This window comes from Doryrhamphus excisus, linkage group LG9, assembly GCF_037039965.1.
Source record: "Doryrhamphus excisus strain RoL-2023G ecotype Guam linkage group LG9, RoL_Dexc_Guam_v1.1, whole genome shotgun sequence".
Classification (NCBI taxonomy): Eukaryota; Metazoa; Chordata; class Actinopteri; order Syngnathiformes; family Syngnathidae; genus Doryrhamphus; species Doryrhamphus excisus.
This window is the reverse complement of record NC_136365.1, coordinates 15,215,629-15,231,708: the sequence shown is the minus strand read 5'-3', so window position 1 is coordinate 15,231,708 and position 16,080 is coordinate 15,215,629. Positions and strand designations below refer to the sequence as shown.

The window sequence follows — 16,080 nt, the reverse complement described above, 5'->3', positions numbered from 1 at the left end:
GCTTAAAGGAATCTATTATGCTTTTTCCACTTTTCTGGGTTATAGTGGAACCTTGATTTTGTAATTACAGTAATCCACGCCAAAGGGTCCATCTAAAATTTAAGCGTTCAAAAACTGAAATTTTTTCCCATAGGAAACAGCATACATTCTATTAATTCAATCCGGACACCATTTAGTATTTTTTTTTTTTTTACCATAAACCACTCATAATAAAAAACAATTATAGTTGTACAACAAAACAACTCATATTGCATGGGATAATCCATCCATGTATCTATTCATTTTTGTATGTTGCTTAAAGGGATCTATTATGCTTTTTCCACTTTTCTGACTCATACATGTAGTTAGAATGTATTCCCGTGTTAAACGATGCCAAGGTTTCAGATAATGATGTCTGCACATTTGTAAGTGAGCCATGAAAGAAGTTTAGAATGGGTCAAAGTGCTCGGTTGCAAAAGGCGTGGTAAACCTGCGCCTTTGTGATGTCACAGGGGATTGGCTTCTTTATATGGTTAGGAAGTTAGGAAGCACTTTAGGTGTGTGACCAGATAGTGTGAGGTAGTGTATGAGAACTGAGGCAAAATTTGGGCCAAAGCCTTTGATGAAAACAAGGGTATTTGAGTGTCTACTGGACTTAAGTTTTGGTTTTAAAAACCCCCCATTGTTTTTGAGCAGGTGTACAGACAAAAGATGAAATAATGAATACTGTACATGAATGTCCATGTTATTTTGGATTGGATTTGGATTGGATCTACCGGTATGTGTATTTACGACAAAAAGAATTAACTACATATTGTTTGTGATGTTGTTTTTTCCGTCAATAAGATACATTTCTCAGGAATTGCAGTTGAGTTACCTTCAGGAATAATAATGATGTTTTTGTGGTTTCAACACTTCTACAGTAACTTCTAATAAATGTCAAAATTGACTATGTTAAAATGTCAAAAAGAGGAAAATAAAATGTAATGTAACTGGAAAAAGCAGGACTCCAGGTTGATCTTGACAGTTGGTGTGTAACCTTGGCGCTTCCAACTGTGTTCCTGTCTTTCTTCCCCCCTGATCACTGTACTGTGAGTGCAGTGTTTCTCTATAAATAGATTAAGCTCTTACTGACTTTCTGCTTGAGTCCAGCTCATGACCCAAGCGCCGAGGAGGTTGCAGTCATTTCCTTTTGGAGAAATAATTCCAGCTTAGGTCAATGAGACAAGATAACCTTTTTGAGAGGTTTAGAGGTGAACCCACTCGCCCTTCTCAAGATGGATACAAATTCTGAAATAAAGAAAGTCATGATTAATTCAATTTTAGTCACCGGTTAATGTGAATTCAGATTTTACGATTTCAGCTATTTTTCAGCATGAGTTAACTTGCATCAGGACTTTCTAATGAACATAATGTGGTCCTTGAGAGATTGCCTTTCCTGTATTAGCTGGGATCGGCTCCAGCATACCCACGACCCTAGTGAGAATAAGCCGTTTAGAAAATGGATGGATGGATGGATTTCCTGTATTAGTGTTATTCAATATTCAATTCAGATGTTGCACCCCTGGCTCAGAGCCTGTACAAGTTTAACCCGGAGAACAAGAGGATAGTTTCACTCCACATTTGCGTGGGGGGACAGGTCAGAACTGTTGTTAGCGCTTATGTGCCAAACAGCAGTCCAGAATTACCCACACTTTTTGAAGTACCAACAGGGAGTAGTGGAAAGTGACACCCTTGGCCTCAGTTCAATGATCAACTTTGCGGTCGTGTTGTTGGACGGCCATATATTTTGGACACTTGTGTGAAGAGACGATGTTGTTCTCAAATAACCAGAAGCCATGGAGAAAGACTTCCGGATTGCTTCTGAGAGATTGGACCAACTCTACATTCTTGGCATGGTTCTTTAAGGTGCATGGGAGTTTGCCCAACCAGACCAAAAGTGTTTTGCGGACTTAGAGAAGGGATTCGACTGTGTTCCTTGAGGGATTTTTTAAGGAGTACTCTTGGAGTTTGGGGTACCAGACCACCTAATTTAGGCATTTCGCTCCTTGTATGACAGGTGTCAGAGCTTGGTCCGCATCGCTGGCAATAAGTTGGACTTGATTCCAGTGAGGCTAGCATCCAACCAGGGCTGCCCTTTGTCACCGATTCTGTTCATTACATTTATGGACATTGAATTTCTCGGCGCAGCCAAGGTGTTGAGGGATCCGGTTTCGTGGCTGCAGGATTGGGTCTGTGCTTTCTGCAGATGATGTGGTCCTGCTGGCTTCATTGGGCCATGATCTGCAACTCCCACTGGATCGGTTTGCAGCCAAGTATGAAGCTGCTGGAATGAAGCTCTGTTAACTGAAGATCTGAAGATCAATTAACCTCACATGCATGTTTTTGGAATACAAATCAAGCTGCAGGCCCCAAACGTTCCTCGGGCCACACTTTGGACCCTCCTGCCTTGGAGTTTTCTAACTAACCACCTCAAGACAAAAAATACATACAGTACTTTCTTCGAATTTGATTGATCTTTATGAATGAAATGACAGACAAAAATGTGTACATGAGTGGGCAGCGTCTCCACAGAACGTGCTTGCCTCCACTTTTACAATCATCCCAATGAGCAAATAAACCACAGTCATGATGGCACTTGACAGAAACTCAGCGTGGTTGAAGATTGATTTACTGTTTGTTTGAGTCACCTAGTTTGAAAACGGGCCAGTCATAGAGGAGTCGTGTTTTCCAGACAGAACCACGTAGCCATGTTGAAAAGAGTATTGTCATCAGAGGAATTTCAAACTTGAGTGAGAATGTTGGACACCCGTACCATAATTTTCTTTGGTGTAATTTCTTCTGAGTTAATGCCAACTATAAGCTTTTCCAGAATCTTCTGTAGTCATTGAGTGGAGATGTTTTGTGTTTGGGTTATGTCAATGTATAAGGGCATACTACTTTTTTTGGAATCACGTTTTCTGCATGGTTAGCTGTATTGACTACAGGAACTCCTACACTGTTTTGGTGCTAGTTTATTAGGAGATTGTTCAGTACCAACCCTGTGGTATGCATTGACTTTTTACCAGGCTCTGCAGAGCACCATCAATCACAAGTCCTGGTGTCTTTATTTCTCTGTCCATCAATACCAGCATCCATCTTTGTCGAAGTACCGTGGTTGTTGGAGACTTCGAACAATGGCAAGGAGGTCTTGGGTCACATAAGCAATTTGTGCTCATGGGTTGAGAAAGGAAATTAACATTTTTGGACTCTCTAAAGGACAACATCTGAAAACATTTCATCAATCACGCCTTCTGTTTCTCCTTAGTGGACCGATTCCCTACTTTTATGACTTGATTAGTGTGTATTTAAGTAGAATTCTTGACACTCTTGAAATGCAACCTGTTGTACAGATACAGGTCAGCGTGGGACTTAGAAGGGAGTTGAAGACATTGTCTTTCTATGGAGTCACGTAGTTGCTCTATGAAAAAAAAATGTCTGAACGTTTCCTTATGTGTGTTGCCGACAGAACGGCTCTGGTCCGACAATCTTTTCCTCCATCACACACTCACACCATCTTTGAAAAATGTGTCATTCAGTATCAATGGTGTAAAAGTAGTCATTAAACACCGGGTCAACTTTATGAGGGTCGAATCGAATGCTACTGCAAGTTCAACCTCTGAAGTTTGACTTTAGCTTAATTTCAAGAGCGTTTCCACTATATTTTCCAGTATACTTGCTGTTTATTATATACTGCAGCAGCAACAATCATCATTGCATACACTGGCCTGGCTCACTGTCGGTAATTTGTCTCCCTTAAACCAAGCTCTCTACAGCCTGTGTTAAAGGTTCCTGCCATTACATATACTTTTGTACTTTGCTATGACTTTCTTAATGAATTCAAAAGTGTTTCTCACTTTCTTTATCAAACCTATGGTACTTTTGTTGCAGCCATGTGTAATTAAAAAAATGCAGATTTGTCTAACACTCAGAAATCCGTAGCTCTCTTGAATGTCTCATCAGTGCATGTAATGCTTTTTAGAAGAAGGAACCAGGCAGATACTAGAGATGTCGCAAGATTAAAACTTGATGAGATTTCTCAGTGTTCACAGCGTTAGCGAGTGACATGTTGCTGTTTTTTTTTTCCATCGAAGTTGAACTGCTGCTTGCTACTTATTGATGCCGACATAGCTAATGTACTGAAAGCAGGAAGAGGCAGGATAAACTGCTAGCAGTATGTTCCAATGTAGCTGGAGTAAACCGCTGCATACAGTCCCTTTCAGTACAGGAATATTTTCCTCTGTCATATCCATACAACCAGAACCTGACTTCAATCAATGCCTTATGCAAGCAGACAAAAATAAAAAGGTAACTTAACTTCAAAGCATACCCGCAGCCCTAGTGAGGACAAGGATGGATGGATATTCAACTGGCTCTGCTCAAGTCATTTTGTCACATATTAAAAGCTTTCGTTCGGTTCTTCCCCTCTTCCCCCTCTTAAAAATGATTGATTTTCCATTCCGATGTAGTCAGTGAATGTTTTTATTAGTCTTTCTGGCTTATGTTACTCCTGTCCGCACAGAAATTGAGTTAAAAATATTTCTGTTAAAGAGATAGACATGGAATGAGAATTTAATCCATGGATCATTACTGTCAGTGTGCAAATGTAGACGGTGGTCGGTAACCGTAAAATCACACCAATAGGCTGTCACATATCACGTTGTTATTAAGACAACATAACAAAAGAAGCTTTATTAGACAAAATAGTTATTTACAGTCAACAGAGGACATAAAAAAATAGAAGCAAAATGTACATGACTGCAGTTAGGAAGTAGCAAAAAGTAAGCCATATATCAGGCAAGTATACATTAATCTATATAACATTTTAAAAGAGGATATGTCTCAAATATAATACTGTTATGTTGCTTTTACTATGAAGTCATTGCATGTGGAGACTACAGACATAACATACAGAGGATATTGTCACAGCATCTGAGAGGTGTTTGACTGAAGTTGGTATAGGTGATAACAATCAGCAAGCCTTCAAAGCGACACATCTTTGTTCCAGCAGGCACTGTAGCGAAGCTTTAATCATGCTACAAAAGTATGGCACAATGTATCTGTCACCCTTTTAAAATAAAAGCTATAGCTATAAAAGCTATGCTTTTATCCACAATCTGATATATTTACATGTGTGTAATCAGATACGCTGCCCAAGCTAGACCCCATCAAGTGAATCTACGGTATACTAGATTTGGTAGGTTCAATCGGTTCATAGAAATGTTTACATGGCCTTAAAATCAACACCTTCTGTGCTTGCTTCACTCATGCAGTTTAGACATACGTCCTCTAGTGGGCACCAAAACCTCAGCTTGTTTTCAGCATGCATTAATGGCAGCGTGCATCACCTTTTTTGTAGACATTTTCCCAGTTCTGGAATGAGGCACCTATCGGGTGCTTTCTGTAAAGGGTGTGAGTCATAATTGATGTTATATTATTGTTGATGTAATATCCATGCATACTACTATGGCACATCTCCGGCGGGCATGTTTTCTGCTCACTACAACATTGACATGGAAACAGGAGATCAGAATCTTAAAAAGGGAAATCCTTTTACCGCATGAATGTATTTTCCCCAGCAGAATGTAGTGAAATACCAATGACCAATACCAATAACAAACTGTTGGTACTGTTTTTAGTCTTTTTGTCAAGGTGCTCAGTGCGTTTACCTTCAAGAAATGCATGTGGTCATATTACATCATTTTTTTTTCTTTTTTGCTATTTTCTTAGTGCTCTGCACCTCTCTCGGCTGTCCACAAGCAAATGTGTGACACTGTTTCCACTCTGGATGGGAAGTTGTTTCAGCCGTGCTGTTGGCTAAACATTTATACTGGCCTTTGCGAGTTGAACGCAATTATGCCAAATACTCACTGAGATTTTCAGCAATTATATGTAACTCATGTGCCACCCTGGCATTTAGTGCTTCTACTTGTGTCTTTATTAAATTCATAATTGAGTTAAAATGTGTGTCACAGGGGTTAGCGCGCAGACCTCACAGCTAGGAGACCAGGGTTCAATTCCACCCTCGGCCATCTCTGTGTGAAGTTTGCATGTTCTCCCCGTGCATGCGTGGGTTTTCTCCGGGTACTCCGGTTTCCTCCCACATTCCAAAAACATGCTAGGTTAATTAGCGACTCCAAATTGTCCATAGGTATGAGTGTGAGTGTGAATGGTTGTTTGTCTGTATGTGCCCTGTGATTGGCTGGCGACCAGTCCAGGGTGTACCCCGTCTCTCGCCTGAAGACAGCTGGGATAGGCTCCAGCACCCCCGCGACCCTCGTGAGGAAAAAGCGGTAGAAAATGAATGAATGAATGTGTGTCACAGGCTTGTACATTTGAAGAGCTTGCAACCAAAAGGCGCTAAATCCATTTTGACTGATTTCAAGAAAATCAATGATTTTTAATTACGCGCATATCAATCTATTTGGTCATCAAGTCCATATTGCAAATGAAAGAGCTATCAATATAGGTCATAAAAATGCATGCTATAAAAATCCTGCACACACCATGTATTTTATATCATTTTTTTAATTATTTTTTTTTGGATTTAGCGCCTTTTGGCTGAAATAAATTTGAAGTCACCTTTAACTTCTTCAATGGCATTGTTGTAAAAGAATGCAAGGTGCTTTAATGTGCTATGCTAATAAAATAATTACAACACAGAAGCCATTCTCAACATACAATACACCCCCCACACACACATGCACTCGTTCACCTTCACACATTACAGAAACAAAATGTTATAACCTACCACTAGTACACTGTTACTGATAAAATTTTGTTAAGATATTATAGCACACATTAACATCATCCACATTCCATGATGATCAGCTTTAACACAACTCAACATACCCAATCATACCCACATGAAAAATAACAATTTGCAGACAATAATAAAAATGTTATTAAAAGCAGTGCTCATATTTGACTGCACCATGAAGGTGACAGTGACAAAAATCATCTCATTACAAACTCTTTACATTGTATGTTTTTAGTACAAGTAAAATAATGTTTCTCATGAAAGTTGGAGGTGTTAAGGTAGAGACATGCCTTTTATGGCGTAAAAAAAACTTCCATGTTACAGAATACTGTAAAAACACAATTTGTGTTCTCCTGAATTGCATAACATACTGTAACTATCATACGTGTACTTAATGTACACAAACAAAACAGAATGTGCACTGATACTGGCTTTCTGTATGTGCAGTGCCAATTGTATTCTTCTCTCTGATTGGTCAGATTATCAATCGATGAAAAACTTGGGCCAATCAGAATAAAGAATAAAGAAAGGGATTTAGCTCCTTTTGGTTGAAATCTGAAATGGAAATAGCGCCTTTTGGTTGAAAGCATAAATTTCACATCACTTTTTTTCACATTTTTAAAAATGATTTCAAGACCAAAATATGTGATTTGGATACACATGACAGAGGTCTATTAAACTCATGAAAAACATGCAACTTAGTGTAAATTGGATTTAGCGCCTTTTGGTTGCAAGCTCTTCATTTTGAAAAGTTTGAATCCGTAACAGATAGTATATGGGTTAAGTGTCACGACATAACGCCACAAGAAATGTGCAGCACATTGGATTGACAGCCTGTTCCTTTTAGCTCACTGGCTGCTAATGCTGTTCGACTTAACCGTCAATTAGTAGACTTATGTGGTCTCCAGTTCAAACCTTGTGTACTGCAGGGTTGACCAGTGTTACATATGAAGGTCTACTTTGAAATAAATAACAGAAATTAATGAAATTATGAAATAAATTCTATACATTTGTTTGTTTTGAAAATGTCTTTCAACATTTTTTTCCCTTTCTCTCCACATATCAAGCACACAGGTAAACCAGTATCGTTGGCAGAGAAGACAAAGTTTTTCCTCATTTGAACTTTATTGTCAATTTCAGCAGTAAGTGTAATCATCATTACACACATGGCTCACTATTTCTTTTTAAGTGGCTCTGTTAATCCGTTCCAACCTGTGTTGGAATCCTTGACAATTACAATCCTATTGTAACAGACACCGACTTCGTACTTTGCTAGTTTTCTTGAATCCAAGTGTGTCTCAACATCTTCAAATTCAAAATTAATCTTAACACTCAGAAATGGCACAATGGCACAGTGCTTAAACGGATGAAACACGGTGTGTGTTCTATGACCGAATAAACCTCCCGTACAAGAAGATTAAAAGATTCCCTGACCGGAATCTGTCTATATTGTACCAAATGTGAAAGAGCCATGGTCATTTTTCACAAACACTTGGTCGTCTATGTGTGGATACTGTGCTTGGGCCCTCGACTAGTTTGTTAAGCAAACGATTTGGCTGTATGATAACCGAGACAGTGAGCAAAAACCGAGACATAAATTGTGTCAATAAACCGGGGCACACAGAAACCGCTGTACTGGAGTCCATACTAGTTATTTTTCATGATCTTTTCTAGGGTCTATATTGCATTTGTTTTGAATTTTCATTTCTATAATCATATTTATAACCCATAAAGGGAAATTCAACTAGTTGTGACGTTGCACCTCCAAAGTCCAAGTCTTCACAGAGAGAATGTTAAACACTCGGTCATCCATCAATGGATTATTCGTTGTGATGTTTATCTTGTGCATTGACAGATCAAGGTAAACCTAGGTAAAAGCACACAAATGGGTAGAGTAACATTAATGTTGGTATATGTATATTTGTAAATCGTCTTAACACCTGTATCAATAGAGAACACCTATTGCATGGCTCTGAAGTAATAGCATTGAAAATATGCATCTAAATTGACGTCTTCATAACTACCCATTTGTGCTTTGTGGAGTATTAACGTAGATTAGTCGCAAGATGATAAAAGATAATAAGATAATGATAATGACAACGTTTTTCCTAATTATTTATAATGCATTATAATGTGAAAAAAAAGACATTCATCATCACTCAGCAAATGACTTCTCCAGAGAAACCAACCAATGATGCATTAAAGGACCCCCAACCTGTTGGCTCAGGGAGGCTGTCAGTGTGGCAGGGGGTTGGTGTCCAACAGTGAGTCTAATCTCCACATGTGGCCAAGCTCTTCAGAGGGCCAGATGTTGGAGGAGCTCAATTGAGGCAAAAACCATTCTCGCACACACACAGTCAGAAAGATGTAAAAAAAAAAAAAAAAAAAAAAAACAATAAAAAAACATTGTGGCAGTTGCTAGGAAGTTTCCCCACCCCTGATTTAACGCCATGTATGTGAAACTTGGTAGAACCTAGTTCTAGTGTGTGATAATACTGCTAATATGTAGCCACTTACACCATGGTGTACTGAGTGTGACGTAACCAGGAAATCTAAACCTTGGCAATAGTGTCCTATTTAACACCGGTTGACACGGCAAAGGGTACGGGCCCTAAATTGGACACAGCTGCTCAGTTGATCCTGTTGAAGAAATCAGACCGTTTGGTGTCCATCCCATTTAAATTATTAATTGGCTTGCCCTGTGAGTTTTTAGACATTTTTTCAATAGCCATTCCGCACAGACCCCCAGGGTGAGCGCTGATGACAACAGGTCAATTGACAGTAATTCCAAGACTGTGCCACATCTTGTAAATACTGATCCCTTTTTGTGTATAGCAATTGAACATAGATGTGTGTGTTAATGTTGGCAATGGTGAATAACCCACTATGCCAAGTCAACTAACCAAACAATCAGGGTCAATGGTCAGTTATATTCACATATTCTGTCTTTCTTTATAATCTCAAGCAAAACAAGCAATGTTCCATTCTAAAATAGTGTTTGCGTTGCACCACGGGCCCACACTGAGGTGTCATTGTCAAATAAAGTTCTTGTTACTGCACATATCGAAATTACCATCAATTAATCACTTAGATTGATAAAGACAATTTGTCTGTTTCTGTACGTCAGTTTATGGTAATGGTAATGGTTTTATTTCATTTGAACATGCATCAGATTACAATTGAGTGCATCAGTTCCCAGTTCCACATGTCCAAAAGGAGTAGGAAGAAGCAAAGCGTATTAAATCCTACCCCTCCATCTGGTACTTTCACAAACTGTTACATTTGTTCACTGTCTTTTTTTTTTTTGAATTTTCGTCCCGTACCGAAGTATGAGGTGATATGACCATCCAATGCCATAATGGGTACCATAGTAAGTGTCAATATAGTGATATATATAGCACATCATGACTGGTTCAAGACTCTTCATCCTTGTATTTAGCAAACATCAACTGCTTGTATTGTTTCTTGAATTGTCTCATCGTTGTACATTGTTTGACTTCCTTACTCAATTCGTTCCATAGTTTGATTCCACATACTGAAATGCTATGGCTTTTTAACATAGTCCTAGCATGTAAGTGTTTCAAATTTTGTTCTTCCCTGAGATCATATTTCTCCTCTCTTGTAGAGAAGTATTGGATGACATTTTTAGGTAATTGGTTATTTTTAGCCTTATGCATTCTTTTAGCTGTTCTATTTGTTTATTTAGCTGTTATCAGCAAGTTTAAGTATTTGTGATTTTAGAAATAAGGAGTTAGTATGTTCTCTGTAGGCGGCATTATGAATTATCCTTACTGACCTTTTTTGCAGTACATTTAGCGAGTGAAGATTGCTTTTATAGTTATTACCCCATATTTCTACACAATAAGTAAGATATGGTAAACCAGAGAGCAATAAAGTTCAAGTTTAAGTCAAAATGTAGACTGTAGCTATAACTCGTCCATTTACCTTGTACTGTATTTTGTGAAACCGATTGGCCAAACAAAACATCCTATACATTGCTGATTCACTGTTTGTGCATTTTTTTTATTAATTGTGAAATAACCCGCTATGGGGCCAAGCAAAGTTGCGTGTGCCAACAATCTGATAAAGATGGTGAGAAACACAATTAAATTTAATCTTGCCAGGATGTATGGGACGTCTGCATCAACAATAAGGTTCATCCAATTATTTCCCGTTTTTTTCTGCATGTAAAGCTATAATTATTCTCTATAAAATGTATTTAATTTAAACAGTTTTGGGTGTCTGGAATGGGTTTATTGGATTTACATTATTTCTGATCTGAAAAATTGCCTCAGATTTTGCCAGAAACAAGAAAAAGCATCTCTAGCTGTAAAACTGTAATTATGTTCCTATTGTATGTTATTATTGTGAACTTATTCACTCTTAGGACAATCATGTTCCAGTTGAACATGCCCTAATACAGCATAGTCATCATGGCCATATTGATAGAAGGTGAAATAAATCGTATACTTTCTACAGGCTGGTACAAACGTTACATTTGTTTGTCGCTTTGTGCATTTTCCTGTGCATTCATATACACACTTTATGTATAAACTTAGAATATATCTGTTGCTCACAAGTTCAGTTCTGAATTTAGATTATGATGTATGAGAGTTATTCTATTCCAAATGACGTGTGCAAATGCACATGCCATGCTATCCATGTTGTGGCTTTGGAGGTTTATTCAGTGTAATAGAGTTTTAAATAAACAAACCTTGCATGAAACAGGGCCTTCTTTGTGGTCTGCCAGATCCAAGTCAGGGCCAATAGCTGTCACACATGGAAGCATAGGTTACAATAGGAAATTGAAAATTATGTTTTTTGAGATCTGACCTGCCACAGGTGGTGAAGTAAAGGGATATTCTATACTGTATATGAGTTGTAGCTATAGTTAAAAGCATATAAAGCTTATGTTCTATCACTTCGGCCTCTTGGCATGGCTGGGAATCCCTTATGGATTTTGATGTTACTGTAGAGCCAAAATCAAGAGGCTGGCAAGCCAATAACCGTATGACTAATTGTAGTGGCACAAATGTATCAATTCAAAATCAAAATAAATGATCCAGATGACTTCTCCTGTGGGATTGTTATGTAGTGTTGATCTACGGATCCCAGCAGATTAAAGTCTTATATAGACTTAGTAGTGGATCTCTACTTTCAGTTCTCATTAAACTTTTTATATTGAATGTCATGCTTCTTTTGATTTATCCAGAGTACCACGGTAGACAAAACAATTTGTTTGAATGTATTCACATATTCAACTCTGATAATAAAATGGGTGATTAACTCTTTTGTCTATTCAATATTACTATTGTTATAGAAAACTATAAAAAGTTGTCTTGATCAATGTTCTTTTTTTACCTTTTAGAAATCATCGATGACCTTGCCCATCTTGTGGACAAGACAGATGGCCGCATTCGTAATGAGACGCGGCGAGTAAAGCTGGTGGAAACAAAGTCTGCCTCTTGTGGTGAGCATTCTCATTTTTTTTCACTTGTGGCCTCGTCATCCTGTCAATCATGAGTAATCACACTCGGCAGTCCATGCCGTGCTTGGACACACTTGACATCTAAGGGTCCTGCTCCTTGACCTGTACTCAAACAGGTACCTGCACCTGTAAGAGCGTCTGCTGCCTTAAAGGTCATCCCAAATAGCAACCTTGCAACCTTTTCTGTATAAAATACATATAAATAAAGCTTCCCCACTTGCACAGTGTCTGCACAGCTGTAACTGCTGATTGGCTATTACCTGTGACGTGGTTCTGCGTGTAACCAATCAGATGATGCTTTCGGTGGGACAATGCTGGAGACAGAACTGCAGACACAGCTCATAGTTTTTCACAGTCTTAAATGTACAATGCCAATGCCAATTATCGTCCGATAATGTCAATGCAGTACCCTTCCTAAGCCACTGAACGCTTTGAAGAGGTGATTCTAGGCCTGACATGCACAAGAACATGTCTGCACAGTGTACATGTGTCATGGTCATGTTTATTTGTTTATATTATGCTTAACAATCTCTATTAAGAAAAATGACATGATGACACTCACACTAGTCATACAAAAAGTTATATTACCGTACTTTCTGGAGTATAAGTCGCTGCGGACAGTCACACAAGGTCAAAAATGCATAATTAGGTAAAAAAAATAAAAAACATACATAAGTCGCACTGGAGTATAAGTCGCATTTTTTGCGGGTAATTAATTTTACAAACTACTTGACCAAAACAGACATTACGTCATCTAGGAAGGTGAGTTCTGACTGTCACGCCCTGTGTGGGTTCCCACGTGACAGTTTGAGTTTGAATTTCCTGTCTGGGCTTTGGTTTCCGTTTTGCACGCTCTTATTTTGTATATGACTTCCTGTTTTCCCTTGTCTGCCTTAGTTGCCATAGTGTGTATTTAGTTCAGGTGTGTGCTTCTCCCGGTGTGGGATCATTATCATTTGTACGTCTGTTCCCTGAGTTGCTTTTCGCTGCTGCTGCAATTATTGCACGGAATAAATATAATTTACCTGCAATTGGTCCTGCTCTCTGCATCATGGGGTTGAACCTTAAAGCTCTCGAGACCGACCGTGACACTGACATTAATAAAAAAATAGAGAACGGGCTGAATAGGTGTAGGACAGGCGTGCTCATTAAGTCGATCGCGATCTACCGGTTGATCGCGGAGGTGGTACTGGTCGATCGCTGGTCGATCGCGGCGTGACATTAAAAAAATATCATCCTAGCATCAATGCCGTCACTTGATTGATATACAGGGCAGCCATTCAGATGACAACTGAATGTTGCCCTTCGGGTGACCAATCAAATCAAACAACGTCTCTAAGTGCAGCAGAACTTACGATGTCAGCCTATCATCCATCCCCGTTACTTGATTGACATACAGGACAACCAGTCAGATGACACCTGAATTTTGACCTTTAGGTCACCGCTCATGCGTAAACAAGCTAGTCGGCGAATAGCGTCACATTTTAAGCCCTCGCTAAAGTTTATGGTCACTAAAATGAGTGAAGTAGCTGGACCAAGTAAAAAGGCAAAAACATATCACTTCCATACGCTTTGCTTCTTCTTTTTTTTCACAATGTCTTTTTCGAAGTGCGTTTGCCTGGCTAACCTGGCTATCAGCAGCTACTGTCCGGACTATGCATCCCTGGCTGATTCAATTCAGTGCAAGTCATCAAAGTAAACTCAGGTAATTACAAAAAATGTTAATAGTTAATTATGTGTGTTTTGCAATATTGGCTCATTTGGTTATGTAAGGTACATCAACATACATTGTACGTACAAATAATCCTCAATACATTTGAAAATAAATAGATGTTTTGCATTTTTGTAGTGGGTAGATCATTTTGACTCGGTCATTTTAAAAGTAGCTCGCATGCTGAAAAAGTGTGAGCACCTCTGGTGTAGGATGTTCTAACACAATGGTTATTCAGCTACGCAAAATATAAACATGAACAGAAAAAGTGTCCAGTGTTTATGTAAAAAAAACTGTTTTTTCATTTGTAAGTCACTCTGGAGTATAAGTCGCAGGAACAGCCAACCTATGAAAAAAAGTGTGACTTACGGTATATTATAATGTTTTGCCAATCGCTAAATCTTCTCTGAGGAGAACTAGCGCAACTGGCATCAGTTGAATTTGAGAGCAAGAGCTGACCTCTGTTTGCTCATTGTACTCACAGTATTGCTTAGGCAAATGTTGCTTTGTTGTGTGATGGGACCTGGCTAACAAGCACAGATGCGAAACAGAAGCAGAGCAGACACCATGAAGGTCTCCCCCCTGAAATGCTTCATTCTGTTGGTTGTGTCCCCATGGTGCCGGAGTGTGAGCTTGTTTGCATATCCCAGAGCTGCCACCGCACCCCTTTCCTTCATCTGCTCACATTGGGATTAAAGAACATTCATGGGTGTATGTGTAATGCATTTGAAGACATCAACTTATACATCATGACTTTTTGGATGGTGTGTAAATTCCCTCATGTACTCACATGCTTATACTGTAGATACTCTGAACGGAAAATTCCTTGTCTTCTTCAACATCAGTTTTTTTTCCGTTTACCGCTGTCATCTTCTTGCTGGTCTGTACAGTTGGTTAGCCTTCCTCTTTGTGTCGAGCATAGAAAGACTTGAAACTACTACATGCCACAAATTGTTGGTAGGGCTTTCCCTCATTCTCCATGGCAGCATGTTTATAATTCCTAAGCGTTAAGCCTTTATTTATTTTTCGAAACCACATCTCATCCAAAGCCGGCGTTTTGTGTTATGTCTTAGCAGACATAGCGACGTCAGTACTTGACAGCTGATGGAATTCTTAACATATTTTTTAGTGGCTGTCTTATTTGTAATAGAGGTTAGACGCAAACAAAAACGTGCGAAAAATGGGCAAAAATAGTTTTGCCATATAAAATAAGTTAAATCCAACTAATCCATTCCAGACACCCAGAAATATTAACAAAAAATACAGTTCATAGAAAATAATTGTAATTTTACATGCAGAAAAAAATGCTAATTTTTTTATAAATGACTGATTGGAACTTATTACTCATGACAGTGTGCGAAAACAGGGGAATAATCTTGGCAAAATTTTTTGATGACATCATATCGTATGAAAATTGGGGTTGTTAACAGTTAATGTCAGTTAATAATTATTCCTTATTGGTAAAGTTCTGTTCAAAGTGATGTTTTCTAGTCAGCCATTCCCCCGCCCATACTGTTCATGTTTTCCTTTTTCTAGTTCGGGTTACGCCTTCTTCTTTCCGTTTTCACTCCTGGTCTTCAGCAAGTAGTGATAGAACTGCAAATTCTTTTCAGGTATACCATGTAAATGCCATGGCGAATTTACCACTGTGCAGGGTACGCTTCACCTGCGCCAAGAATAGACCAGGTTGTAGCTGGTGAGCTTTTAGCACATCTTTGGCGCATTGTTTGTCACAAAATTGTCACTGCAGCAAGCTGAAAATGTGGACACCTATCCTGGTGCGCCATCACGCCCATCTCAACGCAGTGGTGCGCTGGACCAAATGACCACTGTGTGGGCTGCGGCATGCTCTGCCACCTTGCACCACAAAATTAGAGTCCAATGACTGCAAACACGGTTCGGACTGGGAAATGTACGTGAACTGATGCTATATTTGTGCTTACATTTTCGAGGTAAACCGAAAAATCTGAAAACATTTTAATGGCAGTGTAATTTACCTGAAAAGCATAATTTTGTGTAGTTTTTGTGTAAAACTAGCCTGTTGGCAATAGCTTCACTGTCAGTTAATTTCTGTTTAAAGTGCATAATATCTGCTGTTACACT

General features: G+C 38.8%; 1 protein-coding gene across 2 annotated transcripts in view; it reads left to right on the top strand.

Moving 5' to 3' along the window:
- Positions 1 to 16,080, top strand: part of stx8 (syntaxin 8) — a 55,410-nt gene that overhangs the window by 10,930 nt on the left and 28,400 nt on the right. For both annotated transcript variants that reach the window (XM_078793471.1, XM_058083432.2), the window contains exon 7: positions 12,147 to 12,248. In XM_078793471.1, the coding sequence (XP_078649597.1) occupies positions 12,147 to 12,248 (102 nt within the window). The remainder of the gene's footprint in view (positions 1 to 12,146; positions 12,249 to 16,080) is intronic.